Genomic DNA, 24995 nt, shown 5'->3' on the forward strand with positions numbered 1-24995 from the left:
GGAAAACAGCCTGAGTCTTCAGGACACAGTCACGCTGCCTGGCACCTACCGAAGCACACCCAGAAATAGAGGAATGACCAACCAAAAGGCCGGCCTCTTGCCCCAGAGGAGCATGGGACAAAGGGAATGAGTATGACCAGGCGTAGCTTGAATGGTAAGTAACTTCAAAACCTTAATCTTAAGAGCCCATGACTGATAATGTTGTAGCCAGAATCAAAAAACATCTTCCCTCTTCCTTGTTGGCCAAACTTCATCAGAGACAGACCTCCAACACTAGATTTTGAGTTTTTGAGAAAAATACTATACACCGGTTTAGGGCAGATTCACAAGGTGCTATTGTTACAAAAAACATTCTCAGTTCCTGTCTTTCAAGAACATCGACATTATTTCTTCATGTGCAGGGCATCCTGGAACTTGGTGCTAGTGTATCGGGCGTGAAAGCCTTTCTTATTGATGGTGTCATCCGTGTGGAATTGAATCATTAGAGAATCTCCTGCTGAGTAGATCTCTTCCAGTGGCTGAGGGAAGGGCAAGAGAAAACCAGGGGGACTTTAGGTCAGTTGGCTGTGGTTGGAGTTTTAAATACGGAGGATGAGACAGAAGTTACATGAGAACATAGGAAGGCCAGTGCTGTCATGAGGCGTCCCTGGCATTAGAGACTCTGAAGGGCATCAAAACAAGTTCCTTTTCAAAGGAGAACATTGCCAATTCGGCTCCTAAGAGCTCCCCAGGCCCCACTTTTTCAAGACAATCCTAGACGCACAGCTCACATAGAATCTACTGGTTATTACTGGTACAGATGGGCCAGGAACTGCTCTAAGTACTTTCGGATCTTACCTCATATATAAACCTTACGACAACTTTATAAGGTGGTGTGATCTCCACTTTACACTTAAGGAAACTGAAATTCAAGTTCATACAGCTAGACAGGACCCAAGCTCAGGTCTGACTGTGAAGTAGGTACCCCCACCCCCACCATCCGCCAGCTCTAGGGTCACGTTGTGATGTGTCTCCCAGCAGACCAAACACCAAAGCCCACGGATTCAGCCTATGTCCCATCCAAGGACAAAACGTGGGAAGGAACCTCTACCTTTGTTAGAAAGGTTTGGCCAAGGGGGTCAATGAACGGGAGCCAGGTTCCGAGGCTGCTGTCTGCCAGGTCACAGTGGGACCAAACTGGGCTTCCCACACATCTCACTGTTCAGGACTCTCCAAGGTTTTCCTCCGCACACGGACCCCATAGTTTCAAAGACTTTATTAAAGGCATGGCATTGGTTACGTCCCACTTTGCCATCCTTTCTTTTTGGGAGGGTGAGGGAAGATAACAGGAAATTATTCAGAGACTGATATAAACGCCATTTTGAGGTTCCGATCAGCAAAAGCAGCACTAGTGACTCCAAAATGATCTGATGCAATTTCAGCCAATAGCAAAGAAGCTTGTACAACCAGCCCTGGAGGCAGAGACAAGGAGGGGCGGGGCCAGTGTGAGCACGCCCAGTGTGGTGCAGCCAGAGAGTGACCGGGGCCCTGTACTGGCCCCTCCACACACTTGCACTGAGTGCCAACTGTATGCCAGGCTCTGGGTCAGGTGCTGGGGAAATAGTGAACAAAACAGGCGTGCCCCGTCCAGGGTTGGAGGCTGAGGAAAGAAAAGGTAACGAGAAGAATGATGATGATCTGGAGCATAGCTCTGTGCTCACAGGAAGAGTGATTCGAGATATCGGAGGAGCTTGGAGTTGCTTGGGAAGAGAATTGTCAAAATACGGGATATACAAAAGCATGATTTAAAAAAAAAAAATTTTTTTTTTAAGCCTGAAGGCCAAATGAAAATGAGGATTTGGGGGAAGGGAATCCTTTGCAAAAATAGTAGGAAAATCCTCCAGGAAAACGCTCTTACATAGCCGACATTGGTGTGAGGCCCTCCTGATCTGGTTCCAGGCCACCCCCTCCACCCCACTCCTCTCCGACTGCTCTCCCTGTTTGTATCCCGCTGGCTGGTGCTAACGAGTGGCAGGAGTGGCTGGGACCCAACCCCGCGCCCGCGGCACCTCACGCTCTGAATCGTCATGCTTGGTCCCGGGCCCCGCAACCGGGGCGCTCACCCCGGAGCCGCAGAAGCGGCCGAGCCTGGGCGCGGTGCTGTCGTAGCCGTCGTAGGCCTCCATGTAGTCGTAGCCACAGTCAGCCTCCTCCTCCACCTCGAAGGTGCGGAATATCAGCTCCACGCCATAGCCGTCCTCCGCCACGATCACCCAGTCACAGCGGGCCTGGCTCGGGTAGTTGTTGTCCCCAAACTGGGCGTGGGAATACAGCTCTTTGGTGTGCACTTCGGCCTTCAGCCTGCCCCCGCACTCTGGAGCGGAGAGAGAGTCGCCACGCCTCCTTGGCACCGAGAACCGTGCGGCGCCCCCACCCCCTTCCCAGCCTGGGCTTTCTCTCTCCACACCCGCATGCACGCAGGCCAGCTTTCTGTACGAGGCCTCGCCAGTGCCCTGTAGGAAAGTCTGGCAAATTTCATCATCCCATTTTACAGAGGCGTACATAGAGGCCGAAAGGTCTGAGTTTCAGGGCTTACTGTGAGGGTCCAAATTGGCCCTTACCAGCCAAGATCCTATGTTCCCAGGCTGGGCCGCATAAGGCCTCCGGGAATACCCGAGCATGCTTCTGGAAAAAGCTGGCTGGCTGGATCTTTACCACTTAATAATCACCTGGAAGTGCTAGAAGCGCCTGAGAAGGGCTCCGGAGCCCCACCTACTTACTGTAATTTGTAACTGTTGTCAACAGAGGGCACCAAAAGCACATCAGACCTCCAGGTGAGCTCTCAAATCTAGAAACCTCAGATTATGGACTGACTTGCTCGTGCATCTGACAGGGCTGACTATAGCTGACTTTGAGGCTCCTGGGGCGGGGAGGGGGGGTGCCCACAGGTGAGCTGGGCCGCATGCTTTGGCCTTGTATTCTGTAGCATTGGCTTCTGGGTTTTTGACTAGGATGGTGACTCTGGTTGGCCTGGGTCCCATACTATCTTGTCTAGGCCACTTGAGACCACATAATATAAATGGATACATGAGAGTGGTCTGAGATTAGAAAGCACCAGAAATTCTGAAGGTAAGTTCCTCCACTGCCTGTCTTCAGGGTGCTCCACATCCCGGGGTGGGGGACGGGGTGGGGGTGGGGGGCAGGCAGCTCCTGAGGGTGTGGCTGCTGTACTGTCTGGTAACACCCTCAGGCCCAGCCGGCCCCAGTCCTGCCAGACAGCCGACTCTTTTTTTTTTTTTTCAACGTTTATTTATTTTTGAGACAGAGAGAGACAGAGCATGAATGGGGGAGGGTCAGAGAGAGAGGGAGACACAGAATCGGAAACAGGCTCCAGGCTCTGAGCTGTCAGCACAGAGCCCGACGCGGGGCTCGAACTCACGGACCGCGAGATCATGACCTGAGCCGAAGTCGGCCGCTTAACCGACTGAGCCACCCAGGCGCCCCCAGACAGCCGACTCTTAACCCTCCCTGTGCTCTTGTTTAGAATTTCCTCCAGGTGTGAACTGCCTTTGGGAAATTTCGAGTCCCCGACGTGACATGGGTGGCAATGAAATGGGTGCAGCGCAGGGCAGGATGCCTTCTATCCTCCTTGCCAGATCCTCTCTCCATTCTTCCCCACCTGTTCCGGGCCTCCGGAGGCTGACCTCTAGGCCCACATGGACTAGCCCCCTTGCCCTCCGCCTTCTGGGTTGGGTTCAGCCATGGGGAACACCAGCAGATGAGAGGAGGGAGGAGAGAGGTCAGGGTGTTTAATCCCAGGCTCACTCCCTGCCTGGTCACCACAGGTTGTGTTGTTCAACTGAAGGGCACAGCTCCAGGTGGGGGGAGGGGGGTTACTCTGCTTGCATACTCCCTCCTTGGGCATCCTGGCCTGGGGTATCACCCCTTGCCCCCACCCCCATGTAGTTCCCGGTCCTGGCTACTGCACTGCTCTTTATGGTGTCCCCACACCCTGCCTGCCCCTTTCTAAACAGTCCCTTTTAAAATTCTCCTCAAATAGGGGCGCCTGGGTGGCGCAGTCGGTTAAGCGTCCGACTTCAGCCAGGTCACGATCTCGCGGTCTGTGAGTTCGAGCCCCGCGTCAGGCTCTGGGCTGATGGCTCAGAACCTGGAACCTGTTTCAGATTCTGTGTCTCCCTCTCTCTCTCTGCCCCTCCCCCGTTCATGCTCTGTCTCTCTCTGTCCCAAAAATAAATAAACGTTGAAAAAAAAAAAAAAAAAAAAAATTTAAAATTCTCCTCAAATAATGATTCATTTCCTGCTGGGACCCTGACCTACTTTTTTCTGTAGGGACTAAAGGGTAGAGTCACCAGTCAATGGCTTTTAACCTTCCCTAGGGGAAGCTGGAAACCTCAAGGAGCTTGGAAGAGTTCTGCAGACACCAAAGTGTTTTCTAGGTGGGCAAGCTAAACCACCTAAGGGTGCCGGTGTCATTTTGTTTTTCCCGATTCGTATCTTCTGGCTCTGAAAATAAACTGGGTGGGGAGGGGGCTGTTAAAGCTCACAGGGTCCCAGGATCATGAGCTCAGACTCCAAGTGGGCCACGGGCAGCCACTGCTTTGGCAAAGGGCCACAGTCTAACACCGGGATCAGAGAGTCGGTTATTTCTGTGAGTAATGTTTTAATGGCTAAAGAGCAGAGCCCATTTTCTTACTGACATTCTTCTATTTAACAAAATAGATGTGTTAGTTACACGCATATACATTTTCCTCCAAAGGACCAAATAGAGCTATTTACATTTTAAGTGGAGGAAAAATAATAGATAAAGAACCATTTTCCATTTTCCAGAACTTGTCCTTAGAGGGTGAAAAGGGCTGCTCCCCACCATTCAGCTCCCAGACTTTCGGATTTCACAGACCAGCCAAATTACAGATAAATTTTGAAAAGAGGATGGGAGGAAGGAAGGGAGAGAGGAAAGAAATGCGACACCAGCAACGGGATTGCCCACTTCAAATGCTGTCGATTAAGGACATTAAGAGAAAACCACCCTTCCCCTCATGGTTGCCCACGTTTCGTTTTTGAAGGGACATTTGATCACACGCCTCCTACCCCCCAAGAGTCAGAATGAAAGGCAGTTCCTTCCCTGCCGCCGTCACCCGTCTGTCTCCAGTCTACATGGACATCAGCGGGCGGCTGGGCATCCTCGCTCACGTACCTGTGCTGTGCACTGCCTGGAAGCCTTTCCTCTGCACAGAGGCATCCGAATAAAACCTGAGGAACAGGCTACTGCCTGAAGCCACCACGGGGTCTGGTTTCTTGCTGCCACAGAAACGGCCAAGGATGGGCGCCAGGCTGTCGGCTCCGTCGTAAAGCTCCAGGTGGTCGTAGGCACATTCTTGGTGCTGCTCGATCTCAAACTCGTTAAATGTCTGGGGAACGGAAGAGCAGAAAGTGAGGCAGGGGCCTGGCACTCAGCTGGGGTGGGGGCCGCCTCTCTGGGGGCTGGGAGAGGATGGGGCGAGGCAGGACACTCGTCTGCCCCCACCAGCCTCGTAGGGGGCATGGCGCCCAGGTGAGGACAGCAACATCTACAGCGAGAGTCTCAACTCGAGCCCTCTGCTGGTCCCCAGGCACCCCCACGAGGCAGTTACATGAGCGATTGCTGCTGTGAGCACTTTGCGGGTGAGATGGCTGGGCTCCCAGAGCTGAGATGCTTGTTGTCAGCCCCGACAGCAGCAATGGCCAAGTGCTCACTCTGCGCCAGGAGCTGTTTTAAGCGCTTCACAAATATAACCTCGAATAATCCTCACGCCCCTGTGCTGTGTCTACAACTACAACCCCCATTTTACAGATGAGGAAACTGAGGCACAGAGAAGTCAGGCGACTTGCCCAAGGTCACCCAGTGGTAGAACTGGGCCAAGGCCAGGAGGTCTACCTGCAGAGCCCTTGCCTTTAACCTCTGGACTATACTTGACCATGAGTGATGTGGATGAGGCTGTACGAAGTGCTCGCTGCTCTGTGTCTGCACCCTCATAGTGTCTGGCATTCGAGGAGGGTTTTTTCCATGCAGAGTCCTGTGCCAAATGTTCACGAACATTTTCTCACTTAATTCTGATGGTGCTGTGAGCTAGTATTACACCCAATGTGCAGAAGGGGAAAGTGAGTCTTAGAAAAGTGTCTTGCCCAAACTCACACAGCCAGAGGAGGAGGGAGCTGGACGTGAGCCCCAGCCAGCCTGACTCCAGCCCACACTCCTAACCATCACCAGGCTATACTGCCTACCTCCTCCCTGCCCCCTGAAGACCGTCCCCCAAAGCTGGCCAGAGGAGCCCCTCAATTCTAGGCCGTGCACCAGGGACTGGGCAGCTGAATGACTTATGGCCTGCCCATGGCTTCCAGGGAGATGGGACAAGGTGAGAGGGGACAGTGTTAAATGAAGGCGTGAACCAAATGACAGAGCAGGAAGAGAGGACTTGGGGGGATGGGGTTGGTAAGGAGGGTCTGAATTCATAAGAAAGTTTCTGGAGAGACAGGACAGGGATGGAGGTGGAGAGGGGTCATTAGCAGTGTGGGCTCTCGTAGGAATGATAAACACAATAGGAATGAGCAAAGCCCTTCACACCTTACAGAAAGGGAGCTGGGTGGAGGGTGGTACAGAGACAGTGGGCAAGAGCAGGAGGGGGGACCAGCGGCATCAGGGTGGGTGAGGCAATGAGAGGGACACCCATGAGACACCTTGTTGTGGTGCCCATACAGTGAAACACCAGCTTCTTGGGAAGTATTTGATTCACATTTTCTGTGTAAGCAAAAAAATGTGTAAGCATTACATTTTTGCGTAAGCAAAAAGATAGAGCATGATCAGTATACCCACCATGCACTTCCCAAGGGAGCTTTTTTTTTTTTACTAGAAAACTTGTAAATTTGAGATCTGGCCTAACTCTGGCCACTGGATCAGTTGCTTCCTTAGCACTGTAAAGAAGAGGAAGACGTTTAGCAACTGCTAAAATCTTGTGCCCCTTAGAAGCACGACTTCCAGTTGTGCAGGCTGCACATTCCCACCCCCAGGGGGCGCCATTCCCCAGCCCGCAGCCGAGAAGAATGTTGTTGGGAACCTTCTCCCGCAGAAGGCAGCGTTGGGGAAGGAGTGCCTTACTCTAAGGCACTCTAGTTCACCCTCACCCAGATTCAAGGCTGTTCTGACACCCAGGAAGGCCACCGCCACATTTCCCCCATGGGCAGCCATGCACATGGGGTGCCCGCTGTGAGCAGCCTGTGGTCGTGGGCTCTGTCTTCGCCACCCCTCACTGCCCTGGGCCTGGCACAGACAGACACCAGCACCTGCGCTCTGTTCTGGGGGCCCATCGCGTACCTGTCCTCCCCTCTCTCACCTGCCAGCAAACACCCTCGAAAGTCCCCGGAGCCATTGTCTGCTTATCTTCACGACCTCCTTTGTTCTCTCCCATTCTCCCTGCATTATATTGGCCCATATTTCGGAGGAACATCTATGTGCCTTCTGAAGAGCTCACAAACCTCAGAGTCAGAAAGACCCTTTTAAAAAACATCTGTCTGGAGTATACCTTCTCCAGCTAGCAAGAGAGTTTTACACTCCAGGATCTGGGGTACTCTGGGGGCTGAGAAACGAGATTGGTACCACAGACTAGTTTCTCCTTTGAAATAACCAAGTATGGTACGCACACATACAATCAAATGCACGAGGGACTTTAAGGAAATGCCTGGAAGATACATATTTTTTAACTCAAGAGAGAATTAGCATAAATAACTTAATCTCTTATTGTTAATTTTTTAAAATGTAAGTTCTAGAGAAATACGGATAATAATAAGCATCCACTGGAGAAGTCTGGGCAAGAAGAAACATATATTTTTCCCATGCATGTACATACACTATTGTGTATGCATAGGAAATTTCTGGAAAGATTTTCCAAAAAGCGCTCAGAGAGGTCATTTCTGGAGTGGCCGTGGGAGATCTAGAAGCTTTTGATTCCCACTTGCCAACACTCTGTACTGGTTACTTTTTTTTAACCCTGAGAATGTATTGTTTTGTCAAAAATTACAACTGGAAACAAGCAAATCTGAAATAGCTCTACCGATCTGTGCCGTGAAAGTCACCTCATACCGGTACCGCTGTGAACAGGTGCTCTTTAGAGGGCTTTTCTCACCGCCGCCCTGTGCTGAGAGCTGTGTGTGTGTCCTTTCTTAATCTGCACAGCAGCCCGCGAGGGGGCGTTCATTAGCATCCCCATTTTCCAGATAATGAAACTGAGTTCTGGAAATGTTGAGTAACTTTCCCAAGTTTCAGAGCTGGAAAGTGGCAGCACAGAGACTCACAGCCACATGCCTCTGAAACCAAAGTCCGTGTTGTCCATAAACTATGAAAATGACTCACGAGTTTCACCCTGTGGCCCGCGGTTGAAGAGATGTTCCAGGTACACTCCCTCCGACTGGGGTATTTGTCAGGCCAGTTGGGGCTCGCCAGGGTCCCCTCTGCACTGCTGATCTTGTGCGCACAGCCAGCTGGGGGCGATGGGGGGACACATGCAGAGAGAAGCAGTTCACTTGTGGGCAGCACCAGAGGCCCTCTGGGGGAGTCTCCATCTCTCCTTCTTATTTGTCATGTGGTCATTACCAAAAGTGGGGGCAGGGGTCAGCCTGAATCAAATGTCCCCTGGCTAGAGATTTGTTGATTTATTTGGTTTCGCTGCCTTCCTGTGGGCTCAGATGGCTCATCTTTCGCACTATCACCATTCAGGTCGTGGTTATCATTGGACATACGGTAGTTGGTGGTCAAGACCACAGGCACCGGGTCAAAAGGACTTGGTCCCACTGCCTTCAAGCTGTGGGACTTTGGGCACTCACCTAAGCCTTGGTGTCCTTATTTGTAAAAGGGTGCCAGCTTGGTAGGGGGATACGTGGATTAAATGAGATGATACATGTAAACGGTTTAGCAAGTACCAACAGAGGTCTTCATCACTGTGCTTTCTTTCTTAAAAATTGTTTAAATGTTTATTTTTTTGAGAGAGAGACAGACCACAAGTGGGGGAGTGACAGAGAGAGAGGGAGACACCGAATCTGAAGCAGGGTCCAGGCTCTGAGCTTGTCAGCACAGAGCCCGACGTGGGGCTCGAACCCACAAACTGCGAGATCATGACCTGAGCCAAAGTTGGGCACTTAGCCAACTGAGCCACCCAGGCGCCCCCATCACTATGCCTTCTGCCTGTACTTCTTTCAGATTTTCAAAGCAGTTTCATTTGGAGACTACAGAGGTCGCCCTGGTTATGGTGCAATTAGCAGAGACGGGTTCCACGACTTGCTCAGTGTGTAGCATTTCGGTCAACACTTGGAATGTGTCTCCTCTGGGCTGGGCACTATGCCAAGCATTCTGAATGCTTTCTCTCTTCTGATCCTTCTCACTTTCCAAACGAGAAAATAACTTGTGGGGCTGGGCGGGGTGGGGGGGTGACTTGCTGGGGAGGGGCGGGGCCAGGACTTGAACCCAGGCCTGCCTTTGCCGTAAATGGTTGGGGAACAGAGGGAGCGTGTACCACCCCTGCGTAGCCAACCAATGCTGCCCCGCCCCATGGCTGCTGGAGGGGGCAGTTGAGGGGAAGGGGAAGGGGGAGGGGGCAGGCACCAGAGGGAGGGGGTTTCTGCTCATTGCTGCCTCCACTCTGCAGCCACACAGAGCACAAATGCCAGTAGGGACAGGGGCTCAGCTTCTGGAACATCTGCTGCCACACCCCCGCCCCATAGGAAGGCAGCAGCTGTTCAGTTGGCACGGCCTTAGTGGGGTTAAATCCCTCCTGGCCTCCCTCACACCACCGGAGGGAAGCTTCGTTCTGACCCAGGCCCACCTCACAGGAATCTGACGAAGACTTTTAAGTTCCGGGATGACAGGTTCTTCCAAGTTCTTCCAACCTGCCTCCCAACCAGCCCACTACTGCCCATGTCTGTGTCACAGAGCTGGGCTTGGAGGGTGGCCTGCTTCTGAAGCTGTCTTAGCTCATCCTGTAACACGTCAGGTAGGCCTGATCAGACTCTGTGCATCCTAGGCAAATCTCCTAACTTGAAATGTTTGTCCCGAGGGAACAAACATTCTTCACATCTTCCTTTCTCCTGACGCCCTCTGTGGGGCCCTGTGCTGGGGCCAAGGCCTAGAGGCCTGGGTGCTTATCAGAGATGCCTAAACTCCCTTCATAGGCAGGGTGATAACAGAAGGAGGCTCTTTCCAGAATGACTGGACATTCAAAGGCATCTGGCCCTGAACTCTGAGTAGTAAATGGAGCAGGGAGCAATCTTTTTCCAATTCCGTCTTATTATCAGACCTGCATATGGCAACTACTATTATGATATAGATGGTTGATATGCATTGACATTTCAAGTGCTTAATAGGTGCCAGACTGTCTGAAGTGCTTTCTAGGCATGCTTTCATTTAATCCCCGTACACCTTTAAGAAGGGGGTATGTTTAGTCTCTTTTAGAAGAAGAAACTGAAGCTCAGAGAGGTTAAGTAACTTGCCCAAAGTCACAAAGCCAGTAAGTAGAGTCAGGGTTTAAACCTAGATGGTCTGATTCTAGAGCCTGGGGGTGTAACCACTTTGCAATAATCACTCCAGGAGGGCCCCTGAGGGCCCCTGCAAGCCTCCTGGGGAAAGCCACCCTTCAGCAGGAGGTCAAGGAGGAGGGAAGGCAGACGCTGAGGGCTCGGCAGACCAAAAAGGCCCCTCGCTCTCACTCTTACACATGTGCACACCTTGGCGGCCAAGGTCAGCCGTGCCTCCCAGCTGCGGTCTAGCCTTACCTTCTTTACAGTCGTGCCCATTCTCGTGGAGCCGGTAACCGTTTCTGCACCGGCACAGATAGCTCCCAGACGTGTTGACGCACTCGTGCTGGCACCCGCCGTTGTCCTTGGCGCACTCGTCCTTGTCTGAAGAGATCAACAGACTCTCCTGAGGGGGAATGCCAACTTGGGAAATGTCCCTCCCACCTTAGAACTCTGCTCAAAAGTAGCCTCCATCAGGGAGCCTCCCCTGTATATATATATATATATATATATATATATATATATATATATATTTACACACACACACACACACATATATATACATGTATACATATGTGTATATGTGTATATATATATATATATATATATATATATATATACATTCTTTACCCCTGCTTCCTGCCAAAACAAGGAACTCCTTAAAGGATAGGCTAATATTAATAATAGTAACAATAATAAAAATAACTGCCATGTGTTGAATATTTATGTGATGGGCACTTCCCAAAGCACTTTCTGGTGTTTATGTATTTTTGAGAGAGAGAAAGCATGAGCAGGGGAGGGGCAGAGAGAGAGGGAGACACAGAATCTGAAGCAGGTTCCAGGCTTCGAGCTGTCAGCACAGAGCCTGACACGGGGCTCGAACCCACAAACTGCAGATCATGACCCAAGCTGAAGTCGGACACTTAACTGAGCCACCCAGGCACCCCAGTCAATTTTTGACTGTGTCTCAAAAATACATAAGTCAATACACCTTTCTGGCCTCCGGGACTGGGAGAGATCCCTGTGACTTCAAGCCACCCACTTTGTGGCAGTTTGTTACGACAGCCCTGTAATAATATAACCACCAATATAAAAAAATAACAAAACAAACACAACCCAGATCTGGGCACGCCACCTCCAAGGCTGAAATACTGTGAGGGCAGGGGCAGTGGGCAGAGAGGGGGTGAGCAGGTGCCCCCGAGGCTGAGAGCCTACACAGCCATGTCCCCCTCGGCCTGGGACCTGGCCTCCAAGCCCCCACACCTGAAAAGAAGTGGGCCCTGAAGCCCCGTTTGGAGACCGTGTTGTCTGACTTGAACTCCACACGCATGTTGTTGCTCTGGGAGGTGATGACCTCGGGCATCTCGGAGCCGCAGAACTTGCCATGCAGCCGGGCGTCGGGGGACAGGCCGCTGCGCACCTCCACAAAGTCGTACTTACAGACCTGCAAGGGAGCGCCACGGGGAGCTGCCCGGCCCTCCTGAGGCCCCACCCCACAGTCAGTGCAGGACCCCTTCCTGACAGCCACACCCTGCCTAGGGGCCAGACCGGCTCAGCCTCATCCAGAAGAAGGGAGGGGCTTCTCAACTCTTACTGGGGTCCCTCTGGCCCAACGCGCAGGCAACATGGGGCTCTCGCGACTAGCACTCTGGCTGGAGGGCTCTACCTGGGCCTTGGCCGACTTGGTCATCCCATGACCACTGCCCAAAGGAGGAGACAGGCAATTCATACCATCCTGGTCCCCGGGTGCGTCTCACCCCCTCCGTTACCCTCAGTAGGATGCTAACCCCCAGACTCCTACCCCAGGGGACATCCTTGTCTTGACCGTCTCCCACCCCCAAGACCTGCCTCCTCCACTCTGGTCCTGATTCTCCTTGGGTCCGTCAGTGACAAGAGGACCAAGGCACCGTGTCTGCAGAGGACGGACAGCTGAAACTGCTGCACCAAAAGCTCCCAGATTCTGCCCCGCAAAGGTTGTATGACTATAGGAAGCTACGTCCCTGCCTGCCGAGCCCCTCGCTGGTCTGCAGCCCCGAGCCACGTCCCCACACAAGGAATTAGAGCGCAGAAGCATACATCATTGCCTTCCAGTTCAAACACTTCAAACTGGAGGGAGATCCGGTACTGAGCAGGGGCCACCACCTGCCAGACGCAGTTTTTGTTTGTAGGATACTCCTTCGGCCACCCAGGGCTGGTGATGGTTCCGTTCAGCTTGGTAATAAAACCGCCACAGGCCACTGCACGGGAGAAACAGAAGCAAGACTCATTTGGTTTTCGTTCCAAGTGACTGCGATTTCCCCCAAGCAGCAATAAGCGGGCTGTTCTTTAATACAAAAGAAAAAGAAAGAAAAAGAGAAAGGTTGACAATCTGAACTGATTAATCCCGCAGCGTTTCTCCTAGTCGGCTTCAGCTGAGCATTTGGAGGGATGAAGCTGAGGACAAGCCTTTACCGCTTTTTAAAATGATGACAACACACGCGTGCTTACCTGTCGCTCAGGGGCATAGCCGGGGACTCCACATGACTTGGACCAAAGGAGCCTTGGCAATGTTTGTACCGAGCTGTGCACTTTACCTGGCTTACACGAACAAGCAGGGTCAGCCAGGTGGGCAAGGAAAACGGAATGCCAGGCAGGTAGAAATGGAATAAGTGAAATGAGCTATCAGCTGAGTCACACCTAAGGGCGCAGAGTTTTTCTTTGCTTTTCTTTTTTATCTGATAATCATGTGAAGTGTTCACGGTCACGGAAGAAAATGAACCCGTCAGCGCCTGGGATGGAGTCCTCGTAATTTGGGCAGCCCCCTCGCACGTGGGTGACTTTGTGGAGCTATTTTTCCCTCCGAGAGCCGGGGACATCACCCACCACAGATCATGTCACCTCACAGCCAGCCGGCTTCCCCCTCTCCTCCCCACTTCTCCTAACTTGTCCCTTATCCTGTCTCATTCTAGCTTGGTGGGTCCAACACCAACCTTCACACGTCTTCTTATCGGCAGCCAGCTCGTAGCCAGGGTCGCACGCGCACTTGTAGCTGCCCAGAGTGTTCACACAGCGCTGCTCACACCCGCCGTGATCTGGCCAGGAGCACTCATCCACCTCTGTGGGAGAGGAAGGGGACCCCGGCTAAATCACCACAGAGCTGCCTGGTCTGTTCCCCATCCCATTCCACGCCCCAGGGTCCCTGGCAAATGACCTCTAAGAACAAGAATGGTGCCTGGTGACCACCTCCCTGGGAGGCTCATGCCCACGTCTCAGACACTGGCAGCAGCCATAACCAAAGGGGAAGTCTCGAGAACATAAGAGTAACTTGTTACCCAGAGGGAGGGCTCCTCTGGAGGAGATCAGGCCTGGATGATTTTATTCTTTGAAGGGTTCAATCGGGGAATACAGTGTGATTTTTAAAAAAATCTCAAAGGTTCCACACCGAAGACTTAATCAGTTTTAATGCCATGGAATTGAGGTTCCTCCCAAATATGGCACTTCTCAGGGACATTAAGTGGAAGATAAGAACAAAGGGACACATTTCTAGATGAAGATATAAAAGTATTTTCTAGAGACAGAACCAGAACCTGTGATTTAGCGTTTTATAAATAATCTGAAGAGGTGTGCTCAGGGAGATCTTCAAGATTACAGAAAACACTGAGCTCTCAGGTTAGCCAATACTCCCAGGAGAAACCGGGGGAGGCCACAGTGAGACTGAGTTAGCAGGGGAGTCAGATGGGATTCAGCACTGACAAGTGTCTGGTGATATGTTTGGGGCAATTAAATAACACCAAGCAGGATGCCAGGAGAGCTGTCCCGAGGAGCAACACAGGAGTCACTGGAGAATCTGCCCGGAAATGTCAGCCCATGCATCACTGGAGAAAAGAAAAACCCAGGCAGTGGGCATCGCCCGGGAGAGGATCAGAAATAAAAGGAAAAACTCCTGATTTTCCATTGCCAGGCTGTGGTGCATCTATCCCCGAGAGGGGAGGTTGTGGCCTCACTGAGCCAGAGAGCCCAGAGAGGGCACAAGACACGGAGGCATCTTCAAAAACAAAACAAAGCTGAACGAGCCCAATCTAGGAGGAAGAAAGGGTGGGGGTGGTATGGGTTCATAACATCACGGAAGGTAGGAATAGAGCAGGCACGGTGTTGTCCGCAAAATCCTCAAAGACGGCATTACACGTAAATCGAGAGAAACCAGGACATCTTGCAGTTAGTTAAGTCCTGAAAAGACCCACCCCCACCCCCAGTCCTGCCCTTAGGCGGCGATCCTTTCAGTAACATTTCTTACAGATGGCTTTGCAGGTCCTGCTCGAAATCCCCCAGAGATAGGACTCTCACTGCTTTTCAAAAGTATTTCTTATCCTTTGGAATTTGAATTGTCAAAATTCTGGCTCCTTGAAACTTCCAACCCATTGGTCCTGCAGAACACGCAAACCCTTCAGCCGTGATGTGTCCCTCTGAGCTGCCCTTTTCTGACTCAAATAGACCCATTTCCTTCCAGTCTTCCTTGTCCACAATGCACAAAACACTCACTCATGCACCTGCCCGCTCTTCACTGGGCAAACTTAGGTAATTCTTAGAGTGATGCGTTGTTGGGCTCAGCCAAACTTAAGTAAGTTGGTCAGTAGGGGGACTGAGTTCAGGAGGCATGCTCTAGACAGGGGTTTGAAGTTGTCCGTGGGCTCGAATAAATGCAAGCATTAAGTATGCTAAAATAGTAAGCATCTGGCAACCACTCATTCCTTTACAAAAGGCAAAGTACTTTCTTTGACATTTTCTAGAAAGTATAGGAGGAGAATCAATGATAAGAAGAAACGGAAAGAGTCCAGTGTTCTAGAGTGAGCCTCACAGACCTCGGTTGGACCCACCACTGGATCTTACCCCAACCGGTTGGGTGATTTAATTTTTCTGAGTGTTCCTCCTGTTTTAAAATGAGAATAGTACCTACTTTTAGGGTCGTGGGGGTTGAAAATGAAGGGTGTGAAGTACCCAGCATACAGACATCTGGTACGGAGTAGCGCTCCCTACAGACAACAGCAAGATTGCTTTTGAAATCCCAGTGGGTGGACAGATATGCTGATGAAGGGAGTGGAAAGGATAAGGTTACCCGGGCACACCTGAATCAGGTGAGAGCACAGTGGAAGCCTGAGGAGGGAAGCGAGACAAAGGTGTCAAAAGAAGGACAAGGTGTCAAAGACTGGCCAGTGATGGAAGAAGAGATGGGCAGGAAGGCAGCACAGCAGAGTCAAGAAACTGGCAGGTGAGCGCAGGGGGAGGGCAGAAAAGAATGATGGAAGAAGCTCACCAAAATAGACCAAGACAAACACAAGACCTCACAGCTGGGGGGTGAAGGGAGACTCTGATGCCAGAAGATGCTATGGCGATGGGCAGGACACACGTTTGTCATCGGCAAGAAAGGGAAGACCACAGATGAACAAGTCTCCTGGTGCCATCTTAGCCATGTGGAGGGAGAGAGGCTGGTAGATTGGATTTGGGCTGAAGGCAACAAGAATATAGTTCCTCCAGGGACTAGAAGGGTAGGATGTTTATTGAGCCCAGGAAGGCGGGTGAAAGATACAGGGTTACATCTGAGCTCCCTCCAGCTAAAGCAGTGGGATGTTTGGCCATTTTCAACTGTACTCCAGCTTGGGTGGATGGTGTGGAAGTGTACCAGGGCCCCACTCTCGGTGGGACGCTGGGTGTCCTTGGAACCACTCCCACACTTTGATGAAGCAGCATCTGCTCCAAGCCCACAGGTTCATGCTTGCTCTGGCCTACCGTGGTCAAGAGGCAAGCCTCCCCCAAAAATCTGGGAGGCTGTGGGTGTGGGTAGGAAAAGAAAAGGCTGAACTAGACAGGGCTCAGCCATACAGAGTGGTAGCTCTGTCTTCCTTGCCTTCTTCAAGTGGTAGTCGTGAAAGAAGGTACCATTCTATGCTTAGATCATGAGATGGCTCAGAGAGGATGCCAACAATTGTTTCAGAGAGCATTGAGGAAAGAGGAGTCAGGGCACCTCCTTAAGCTTTTGAAGAAGCACCTGAAGGAAACCAGTCGGCCTCATCGACATCCCATGGTGGTCCATTGGCACTGGGACAGAGGAGTATAGGGATCAAGGTGGGAATCATATTCTTTATGTGAGGAGTATGGGACCAAAATGGCTCTGCCAACCTTCAAATGCTGCTGCCATCTCCCAAAGTAAGCGGAGACGAGCTCTGCCTGCTGCCAGGCCAGCGGGCTCGGAGAGGACTGCCATCTGGCACCGAGAGAGGGATGCAAAGGCCAACTGGCACCCTGGTCAGTGCCATGCGCCAACTGGGCTCTGGGCAGAGGCTCGTGCCAACTGGCACCAAGGCAAGAGCTTCTTCGGCTTGGTCCAACTCCTCTGGGTGGACTTTGTAGTTAGTCTTCCAAGTTTCTTTCGGTGGAGGAGTCCTGACACACGCACTGGGTGCTGTGTGTTCCCAGGACACCCTACTGATGGCTTCTCTGGAAAAAGGCTGGGCCGTCCGGTCTCCAGAACTGCACTGACCGATGTGGTCGCCACCAGCCTGTGTGGCTATCGAACACTTGAAATGTAGCTAGTCCAAATTCAGGTGTGCCGTGAGTGTAAAAGACGCCGGATTTCCAAGACTTAGTATGAAAAAAAACCCTAAAATGTTTCGTTAACTTTGTGTATATAAATTACATATTAAAATGATAGTATTACATGTGATGGTAAATGATTATAAAACTGATATATTGGGTTAAATAAAATATATTCAAATAATTCCACCTGTTTCTTTTGGGGGGGGCAGGGTGAGGGACGAGGTTGCTACTGGATAGTTTAAGATTACATATGTGGCTCACTTTTGTGACTTGCCCTCTTTTTCTGTTGGACAGCACTGCTCTAGACTGCGGTCTCACCTCATTCTTTCTCCTGGGAACCCCGAAAAGTAAGCAGGGAAAGCAGCAGGAAGCTCAATCCACAAATGAGGAATCTGAGCCTCATTATTCTTTCATCTATTCATTCCCTGCCCAGTGAGTATTTACTGAGCTGAGTGTGGGCCAGGCGCTGGGAATATAGTGGAAAACAAAGCAGGTACGATCCAGTCTCAGAAAGGAAAACTGACCTGCCTGAGAGCAGACACCTACCTAATAAGGAATGAGGGCAGGATGAAAAGCCGAACCTCAGACACTAAATCCAAGGCCCCTTTCCCCATATTCCCATGGTATTAAGGGGGCAGAAAGGCGACAGGTGTCAGAATCAAGTCACAAACACGAATGAGAAATTCAAGCCCCCTGACTTTCCCTTGCCTGAGACTGGCAGGTCTTTGTAGTGGGAAGAATGCACTGGGGACCCTACAGAGATCCGGGGTCTGTTCTGGCTCCGCCAGTTTGGAATTTCAGTTTCCTCAATTTAAAAATGGGGGTAAAAATAATGCCTACCAAGGGGTTGTTCTGAAGACGAAGTGAGATATCTCATGCAGTTTCTGGAACACTCAGTAGACCTCTTTTCTTTCCCCTCCAAGAAGTGTTCTGAGGTTTCCAGCAATCCTGCTGCCCGTTTTCAGGTTCAGAGTCAAGCTTACTGACATCAAGAAGACATCAAGCCGGGCCTGTGCATTAAGTCAGTGTAGACGGGCCTCAGTAAACATCTTCCTGGACATCTAAAAAAGATGTTTGCGAGCTGAGAAGTGAAATGCCCTTGAAGTGTGAGGCGGGGCGATGTGGCCCTGCCCCCAGGCTGGGGGCCTCCCGGGTCCACACGTCCATGGTCAGTGTCATCACCCATTTGCCCGCAGTTCTCTTTCACCACCTTGAGCTCCTGAGGATGACTGTGCCTTCCTGTGTCCCCAGCCCCCAGCACAGCACCTGACACATGGCTTGATGGCTGCTGAATGATGGCTAACTGTGGAAGAAGAAGACGATGGTATCTTCTAACCAGCAAATGGAGCTGGTTATCGTGGGTACTGAGAGTGAGCCAGCTCGGTTCCCCACAAACCAGTGCAGCATCACAGAGGAAGCACTCCTTTCCACTGCGTTGATTGGCATCTCAGGAGGGTTGTCACAAAAAAAAAAAAAAAAAAAAAAAAAAACCACAGGATGCTCAACTACCTTTGAATTTAACATGAATATTTCTTACCATTTCTCAGCAAGGTATGCAATGTTTGGGACATGCTTATACTAAAGGATCATTCTTTATCTTATATTCAGATTTAACTGGGCATTCCCCCCCCCCATTTTTGGTAAATCTGGTAACCCTACACTCCAGCTTTAGCTGGTCCTCTCAAAAACATGCCTCACCGAACCAGGAATGAGGTGTGGGTGGGTCGTGGGTTTCTGACTCCCCAGCACCCAACTTACAGAGCTCAGGGTGAAAGTCAGAGGAGGAGAAGGACAGAGGTAGAATAAAGCCTCGTAATCATTTGTGACATGGGGTAAGCAAACTAAGGCCTCCCGAAGCTGTCCACGTCCCAGTCCCTGGAACCTGTGAATCTGTTACCTTACTTGGCAGAAAGGGCTTTGGGAGTGTGATTAAATTAAGGATCTTGAAATAGGAGGTTATCCTGGGTTATCTGAGTGGGCCCACTGTAGCCACACGGGTCTTATTACCGAAAGAGGGAGGAGATCAGGGTCAGAAAAAGAGATGTGACAGTAGAAGCAGACGTCTGCAGTACAGCAGGGGAAAGACCCAAGTGGCCAGTGCTGGCTCGAAGGTGGAGGGGCACCTGAACCAAGAAATGCAGGAAGAGGCAAGGAAATCCGACCTCCAGAACTACCAGATGACAAGCTCGTGTTGTTTTAGGCCACCGAGTTTGCGGGAATTTGTTACAGCAGCAGCAAGAAAATGATACCTGGCAAGAAGAAACTGTCATGTCATTTTTGCCAGAGACAAAAATAACCACTTCAAAGACTCCTTCTTTAGCAAAGGCAGCGCATGGGTCTAAACATTATACCACGTGCATTTGCTTACACTGTTTCATTTTCTCCTGTCAGCTCTGCAACAACACATCTGTAGAAGTGGAAGATCTGGGGTTCAGAGAGGTTGTGTAACTTGCTTAAGGCCACCCAGCGAGCGTCGCTGCTGCTAAGTCACACGCAGTCCGGGCCAGGTTGGGTACCGACTGTGAATTTCCAGGCATCTCAACCACAAGCTTGAGCTGCGTTTGAATTATACCTGCTGTGGCCTGGGTTTTTTTGCTTGGGAAAGAATTGATTAAATTATTCCTCCCATTATTGAAAGCATTATGATTCTCGTTCTGTTTCTGCTTGGGTTTTGCTCTCGCAGATGCCTCAAGACAAAAGAAAAAGAATCCCACGTATCTGTGCGGCACTTTCCAGCCTGTGGAGTCTCTCGACAGCCATCATTTTGTTGGGGCTTCACCACTGGTTAGGTAAAACGGGCAGATTTCTTCCCCTTGTTTGACAGAGAACAAAACTGAACTCTCAATAAAGGACAAAGAGCTGCCTGCTCAGGGGTGCACGGCTTGAAATGGGTTTTTCTGACACCTGTCCACTTATACAGAATCTGGGAGAAAGGGCTAAAGAGGGGGCAGATGGGGAAAGTGGGAGTAAGAGAGGGACCGGGATTTCTGGATTGGCACAGCCAGGAGTCCTTGGAGAGGAGGGAGGGAGAGGAAAGCAGCTTCCTACTGGATGTGAATAGTGCCACGCATCAAGGGATCTCAGGTGTGGATTAGATAACACCACTCAATGGCTGCTGGTGTGCCACCAGGTGCCCGATCACAATGTACTGGGGAGTATCCACGCTTCCCTTTGAGAGTGTGGTCTGAGGGGCTTCCAGGAGGTCCCCGAGAGCAGAGAAGGAAGACCTGCCCACACGAAGGAGTCCTGAGAAGCCCATTCTGCCGGGGCCAGGAATGCCGGTCTTCCCATGGCATTCTGGGTCTGCTTTCATGAAGACGGCAACGCAGCCATGGAGGTTTGTTCCCTGAGCACCACCCCCTCACTGTCCTCCCCACCCTGACCCACTTGAGGGTAGACTTGTAGGCTGGGGGTGGTGCCTCGGCTGCTGAAGACCGAGGCTGCCTCTCTGGCCCACACCGGGGAATGTAAAACAGTGCTGCAGAAAGAGTTGCGGCTTAGGGGTCAGACTGCGCTTGGATTCTTGATCAACCACTTAACTGAGTGACCCAAGCAACCCTTCTCGACTCTAACCAAACGTGATCCAAACCCAACTCAAAGGGTTATTCAATGACATCCTGTAAACCAAGTACCTTGCACAGTTCCTGACACACAGTAGGTGCTCAGTTAATGAGACTGACTGCACAAATATTTATTCTTATCAATGCTCATTCCCTAAGGTTCACTAAGTTGACCTTGTAAAGTTAACTAAATCTAATTTCGACGCCAAGGCTGCTCCTGCTCCTGAGTCCGTGGCGGACTTTGTTAGAGGCAGCTCCGCTATGGGTCACCGCCTTCTCCCGGCAGGGAGGCTTGTTTGACGCTAAGGTTCCATATGGGTTTTATGATTCTTAGGCCAGGGGGGCAATACCTCTTCCTGTGACTAAAAATGGAAACAAACTGCTAATTCATACCCTTGAAAAAATTGGCTGCAAAGCCCGCTTTATTGATAGAGCCATCGGACACAAACTTCATCCACATTCTGTTGGAGCTCGATTTCACATCTTCCGGCTTCTCGTAGCCACAGAAATGGCCAATCAGGGCACTCTCTTCCGTGGGGCCGTCGCGGATTTCCAGGTAGTCATATGCACAGCTGTCATGCCTTTCAATCTAAACAGAGAAACAGAGGCAACGTGAAAGGTGACGGATGGTCTGGCTTTAAGGTTTTTTATGTAAGAAGGGAACCGAAATAGCACTCTCAAAAATCTAGTCTAGGGTGGACCAAACTGTGCAGACTAAGAGATGATAAGTAGGGAAGAGCGATTCTACAAAACATCCTGGGATCCCCTCCTAGACTTTTACTTCCCCCCATCTACCCAGGCAGCCATCAGAAAGGAGGTGGAGACAATTTCAAAGCCTGCAAAGATTTTGATATCAAATGCCCAGGTACAATGCACCATGAGCTTGAAACGGACTTAGGTTCCTGTTTTCAACCAAAAAAATGGAAACCCGTCTTTATAGAGCACAGAGTGTCTGGCAGAAGTTTATGTTTACTTCCTCCTGGGGAAGAAACTCTGAGCAGTACTCACCTCAAAAGCTTGGAAGGTAAGCCCCACGTGAAACCCTTCCGAAACCGTAATCCTCCAGACACATTCCTTGGAAGGTCTGTAGTCATCCGGGTAGTTGGGAGATTGAATCTGACCAGCATCTTTGTTAATATCTCCCCCACACGTAGCTTTAGAAAGAGAATCGGGAAGAGAAGGAATGGGGTCCTTGGTCAGACCTTTAGGAAGGAAATTCATGGCCACTTATCACCACTAGGTGGCTCCACTTGGCAACATTTTCATTTCCAGCCAACCAAGACTGTGCCTCCAGAAAGGCACAATTTCATTCGTTTGCAACTCTGAATTTTTTTCATATAAAGAAAATAACCTTGCAAAGCAGAGGTTCTCCACCTTTTCTGTGCATCAAAATCACCCGGGACATTTTTTGAGCTGTGGAAGCAGGGGCCATGTCCCCAGAAATTCTGATGCAAGTGTGTCTGGGGGCGGGGGGGGGGAGGGGGGTGCTCCAGGCAGCTGTGATGTTTGAACTCCCCAAGGGATTCTAATGTAGAGAGCAGAGGACTGCTGGTGCGGAGGGACCCGCACCTGCACGCGTGCGTGCGCGCGCACGCGCGCGCGCACACACACACACACGTTATTTCTTTTATAAAAACAAAATTTTGGTGTCTGCAAAATTACAATTTACCCAGTAGGTGGGACAAACTGAAGCAGAAATGCCCTGGTGGCAGCCGCCTAGAGCCCAGACCTATGTGTTCCCTCAACTCGATCACCAGGGTGGCCTCAGAGGCCCTTTCAAGAAATGTCCTTGTAAATACCCTGGTACTGTCCAAAGTCTTCTTTTCATAAATGAAACAGAGGCCCAGAGAGGTCAGGTTCTTTTCTCGGGCTCACACAGCTATTCAGAGGCTGCTTTCATTTCCTCAGGGCTCTACACCTGGGACATGCTCCCCAGCCCCACTGGAGTGGAGTCCAGCGGGTGGTGACAGGTGGACGACACCTGTCGTGATGTGAGCACAGCTGCGGACCTGGGGATCCTCAGCCCGGCCCCTGCGGTGGTTGTCCCTACCCCCCACGGCTCTGGCGGCTGCCACGCGTGCGTGGGTGCAAGAGGGACAGCGGGCCGCGTGGGAAGGTCAGAGGTGGAACGAGAGCCCCCTGCCGTGAACAAACCTTCGTACACCGCGAAGAAACCCTTGCCCAAGGTGCTGCTGCTGCTCCGGAACTCCACCCAGAGCCGGCTGTCCGTGGAGGTGAGGGGCTCCGGGGCCCTGTCACCACAAAACCTGCCTGGGAAGTGGAGAAGACCGGTCAGGCCGCCGGCAGGGCCGGAAGCAGCTCCTTACAGACACGAGGCCGCGTTTCTCCAAACGTCCTCAAGGTGAGCGGTAACCCTAGCTGTGGCGATTCTCCTGCAGCACATGCAGGAGTCATAGATGGAAGGAAGCAGTCACCGGGCCTGTGTGTCCCCTTCAGGCTGACTTCAAGAGAATGCCAGACTCCAATCAATCCAAGTCCCCGGAGTGTAGCTCAGGCACCCCTCCTCTGCCAGTTGGGTCCCGCCCAGGTGCTGAAGGTGTGGCGGGATAATGGTCCGAGATAGTGATGAGCCTTCCCTCCCCTGGTGTCTCCCACTACATATATGGCCCTTCTTTGGGGGCAGAGCATGCCTTTAGGAAGACAGTCTGCTTTCCTCGCCCCAGAGAAGAGATGCCAGAGAACACATGACAAAAAAAAAAAAAAAAAAAATCAAACCTTCTTGGCTTTTGAACTTCCCAAGCCCAGTCACAATTACAAAGACTTGGGAGAACACACGATGTGTAAGAGCACATGTTTCCATCCTGGTAGTCTTAGAAAGATTCCTAAAATAGATGAGTGAGGGAACTAGGGAGGAGAGGGTTAGAGAGGGCACAAGGGATGCTTTGGAAGGACCCTGTGCCCTGTCCCACCTTGAGCTAAGACCCTTGATGGAAAAGGATGATAGAGACCTCAAGTGGGTTTGAGGGTCTGGGAGAAGGACAGGACTGCGCCCCCAGTCCCTGGGCAGAGCCTGGAAGGGCGACAAGATCTTTGATCCCCATGCCCCACCGGGGGTCAGAACAGGAGTGTGTACACGGCTCATCCAGACATTAGGCCAGGAGACAGGCTTGCAGAGTTCTTCAGGCAAAGGGATACGGAAGTGAACTTCCCATAGCCCAGAGGATGTGGGGAGCCATAGGACATCACCCATGAATGTCTTCTAGGGAGACATGGCCTTGGCACCAATCTGAACTGGCCTAGAATTGAGACAAGAAGGAGGCACAGCAGCCACTGAGGATTCTTTGCTCAGATAGAGGACTGGAGACCAGACAGGCATGAGGACGCTCAGCAATGCCAACTGAGATGGCAATACGCATGCCCCCCCGCCACCGTGCCATGGCACATGTATACATCCCTTACTGGCACCCCCACCTCGGGGGAAGAAAACACAAACTGACCAAAATTAATTTCCCCTACCTGATAGAGAGGGGCTCATAATTGCCATTGAAATTCTGCTATTGAAAAATACAAATACGTGTGTATTTCTCTGACACTTGGGTATGAGTCTGATACTTGGATCTTTCACAGAGGAAGAGGCGGAAGGCCGTGACTTCCCAATGTATGGTAATCTTTGGCCCTATAATTCCCAATGTCGTGTAAAGATGGCAGCCATGGCAAGGGTGGGGATGGGAATAGGGTGCGACATGGGCTGGGTTGTACTGATCAGTTCATAACACAGACCAGTCAAGGTCTATTTGGACTGGAAGCCATGGTTCTCTCAAGCACTGACTGCGTAGGTCGCTCAAAAATCCATCTGATATGGGGGAAATGGGAGGTCGTGCCTGTTAATGAGTATGGGTTTTCTTTTGGGTGATAAAAATGTTCTACACTTGATTATGGTGATGGTTGGTTGCACAACTCTGTGAGCATACTAAAACTTATTGACTTGTACACTTTAAATGGTGAATCATATAGTATGTGATTTATATCTCAATATTTTTTATGTCTATTCAACAGATATTTAGCAGGTGCTCCCTTATTGCCAGCACCATATTAAGCACTGTATCAACCACTTGAAGTTATAATTCTGCTTTGCCCTTCTGAGAAATGGGGGAGTGAGGTTGAGGGAGGAATAAAGGCTACGATGGACGTTTCCTGATGGCCAACTGTGGACACGTTCTTTGGGGACACATGGGGTAGAAGTTGCTAATCTCCTTCTGCTCCCTTCCAATTCTGGCCACCTGCAGCTTTTTGGATTTGATGAGCTTAATATCAAGTGAGATGAGCTGAGACTTCTGCCAAGAATTTGGCAAGGAAAACTCCATCAGA

At 51.0% G+C, this 24995-nt stretch overlaps 1 protein-coding gene across 1 annotated transcript in view; it reads right to left on the bottom strand.

The window, feature by feature from the left end:
• Positions 1-383: 383 nt before the first annotated feature.
• The window catches only part of TLL2 (tolloid like 2), a 121568-nt gene continuing 96956 nt past the window's right edge, over positions 384-24995 (bottom strand). Inside the window, exons 11-21 of the mRNA XM_047072661.1 lie at positions 22821-22937; positions 21675-21820; positions 21060-21255; positions 13506-13631; positions 12613-12773; positions 11800-11980; positions 10795-10920; positions 8384-8511; positions 5195-5408; positions 2103-2353; positions 384-518 (exon numbers count right to left, since the gene is read on the bottom strand). Coding sequence (XP_046928617.1) covers positions 384-518; positions 2103-2353; positions 5195-5408; positions 8384-8511; positions 10795-10920; positions 11800-11980; positions 12613-12773; positions 13506-13631; positions 21060-21255; positions 21675-21820; positions 22821-22937 — 1781 coding nt within the window. The remainder of the gene's footprint in view (positions 519-2102; positions 2354-5194; positions 5409-8383; positions 8512-10794; positions 10921-11799; positions 11981-12612; positions 12774-13505; positions 13632-21059; positions 21256-21674; positions 21821-22820; positions 22938-24995) is intronic.

This window comes from Lynx rufus, unplaced genomic scaffold (genome assembly GCF_022079265.1).
Source record: "Lynx rufus isolate CCGP_SWC_20201006 ecotype Redwood Valley unplaced genomic scaffold, mLynRuf1.p SCAF_11, whole genome shotgun sequence".
NCBI lineage: Eukaryota > Metazoa > Chordata > Mammalia > Carnivora > Felidae > Lynx > Lynx rufus.